This window comes from Ailuropoda melanoleuca, chromosome 13 (genome assembly GCF_002007445.2).
Source record: "Ailuropoda melanoleuca isolate Jingjing chromosome 13, ASM200744v2, whole genome shotgun sequence".
NCBI classification, from domain to species: domain Eukaryota; kingdom Metazoa; phylum Chordata; class Mammalia; order Carnivora; family Ursidae; genus Ailuropoda; species Ailuropoda melanoleuca.
The window spans coordinates 72907954-72910620 of record NC_048230.1 but is presented as its reverse complement, the minus strand read 5'-3'; the positions used below and the strand labels follow the sequence as shown (position 1 = coordinate 72910620).

Below are 2667 nucleotides of genomic sequence, written 5' to 3'. Positions count from 1 at the left end.
TCAGCTCACTGCTTGGAGTTGGGAAAAACATTCACAGCCCCAGGGCAGAGGGACTATCCCAACTCTGTAGAGGCCCACTGAGGACACAGGAAATCTTCCCTGGACACCGCACTTCCTCCTCAGGCCTCTGGCAGCCCCGCCAGGCCCTTCAGCGCCAGCGTCCAGGATGGGCACTCTGCTGCTGGCTTCTGACTCGCCTCATGTCATCACTCCTTGTTGCTCATGTTACAACTGCCCTTTTTCACAGGGATGCTTGAAGATGGAAAGAAATTTGATTCCTCCCGGGACAGAAACAAGCCCTTTAAGTTTATGCTAGGCAAGCAGGAGGTGATCCGAGGCTGGGAAGAAGGGGTTGCCCAGGTATGCTCTCGTTTGTTTTGTTTTGTTTCCTAGTGTCTACCTTTTAAATGATGCTTATGGGTAGGACATTCGTATGGTTCAAAAATCAAAAAAAAGGTGTGAGTGGAAAATTTCACTTCCATCCCACCCCATCTTGCCAGTCCCCTCATCCCCAGCAACTCATGGTTTTTTTTGTTTGTTTGTTTTTGTTTTTGGGTAGAGTTTTCTTAAGCATTGTACGAAAACATACTTTTTCTTTCTTTTTCTTTCTTCCTTTCTTTCTTTCTTTCTTTTTTTTTTTTTTTTTTTTTTTTTTTTTTGGCTGTAGACACACACTGTGTTCTGCACTTTGCTTTTTCATTTAATCTTTCACACTTTATTTATGCGGACATAAAAGAAGAGGAAATTCTCTTCCCACATTCCCTTAGGTGGGGTGTATTTTATTTATTTGATCAGTGCAGTACCCTGTTGATGGTCATTTCCAGTATTTTGCTATTTTGAACAATGCTACAGTGATTAATCTCGTGTGGACTTAATTTTACATTTGTGTCCATGTTGCCACAGGCAGATTCTTAGGAGGGGTGAGTAGTTCACTGGCTGTGTGCACTGTATTTTGACATATTGCCAAGTCGCCATCCGTAGGGATTACACTGAGTCGCCACCAGCGGGCTGTGAGGGTGCCTGTCTTCTCCCAGCCCCGCCAGCAGTATGTCGTTCAGCTTTTGGATTCAGGACCATACAATGAGTGAAAAATGTTATCTTGGTGTGGTTTTAATTTTCATTTATCTTATTATTGGCCATGTTGTGTCAGACCCCTTCTGGAGGTCATAGTCATGGAGAGAGTCATTTTGTTTGTCTTGAGTCTGTTTCTTCAGCCCTCCCTCCCCATTTGTGTAAACAGCTTTTGTTCTGCCAACACGACAGAATTCCCAGTGGACAACAGGGGACCCAGGGGTGCCAAATTTCAGTTGGCTTCTAGCCTTCCATCAAGCCCAGCAGGTTTTTTTCCCCGGCCCTAACCAGGTTCCAGCGTCCTGAGACACAGGGAACTTTATAGTCAGTCCTGCATGATGGGTAATTAGTCTGTTTCCCTCTCACCGAAGAGAATTGAGATATAACCGAAGTGGAGAGAAAGAGGAGTGTCTTTCTGTTTTCCAGAATACACGTTGCTCTACTTCCCGTATAAACCATCACCGGTTTATCTCCAAGTGAGCTGCTCAACTTGCAGAAACTTGAAGCCATCCCACTCCCAAGTGTCTCGATTTCTGTCCCTGCAGGGTAGAGGGTTGTCAGTGCAAGAACGAGAGGATCTTTTGGTTCGCTTCCCTTTGGAGACCTCGGTCCCCGCTGCCTGCGTCTGGCTGGCTCTGGGTCTGTAGCCCATCCCCCACGACCGTGCCAACCACTGTCCACACCACAACCATCTTCTGTGGCTGTTCTGGCACTGGGACAATAACTGTGTTGTGTTCCAAGAGCCGTGGCTGCCACCGAGATAGTGTTATCAGCCTATTTTACATGCCAGGCTTGGCGAGGCCTGACCGGGTGTCCAGGAGATGCCAAGTCTCCCCCTGGACCCAGTGTGCCTTTCAGTCACAGGCCTGTCACTTGTGAAAAGTCTGGGTGGTTTGAGACCTGCACCGCGCATCTTTGAAACTCCACAGGGTATNCTGGACCCAGTGTGCCTTTCAGTCACAGGCCTGTCACTTGTGAAAAGTCTGGGTGGTTTGAGACCTGCACCGCGCATCTTTGAAACTCCACAGGGTATATCTTTGAATGGGTTAGAAGCACAGGAAGAAGGGAGGGGTTGTCTTGCGCCCCTTTTCCCTTTCTTTTGATATTGTTGTTGTTTTGCTCTTACGTGTTTATAAGTACGCAGTCCTGCCACAGGTACTGTTTGGGTCGCTTGCTTTTTTTCCCCTCTGTGTCTTGGCCATCTTTCTGTGTTAGTGCATTTAAGGCCACTGTGTTCTTTCTAGTGGCTGACCCACGGGGCCAGTGTGCCTGTGAAACCCCTCCCCTTGAAATGGGCATTCGGTTTGTTAGCAGAAGATTCTGGAAGTGGAATTGCTGAGTAAAAGGACGTGACTGTTTTGAATTTCATTAGATTAAGCCATATGCTTTTAACTGCCCTTTACCACCCTGGGCCAGCATGTCCCGGTTTCCGAAAAGAGATGTGAGGAGCATGGGTTCGGAGTCGTGTTCAAGTGTGAGCGCAGCCTGCGGCTCCATCTCAGTCGCTGTCTCTGGGGCTGGGTCAGGGAGCCAGGAGCGCACACCGGGAGGCCGAGCAGAATGCTGACAGGACCACAGACAGCGGAGAGCTTGCTC

At 48.3% G+C, this 2667-nt stretch overlaps 1 protein-coding gene across 1 annotated transcript in view; it reads left to right on the top strand.

Moving 5' to 3' along the window:
• Positions 1-205: 205 nt before the first annotated feature.
• Positions 206-2667, top strand: part of LOC100479289 (FKBP prolyl isomerase 1A) — an 8680-nt gene continuing 6218 nt past the window's right edge. The window contains exon 1 of the mRNA XM_034640217.1: positions 206-360. Coding sequence (XP_034496108.1) covers positions 223-360 — 138 coding nt within the window. The 5' untranslated portion in view covers positions 206-222. The remainder of the gene's footprint in view (positions 361-2667) is intronic.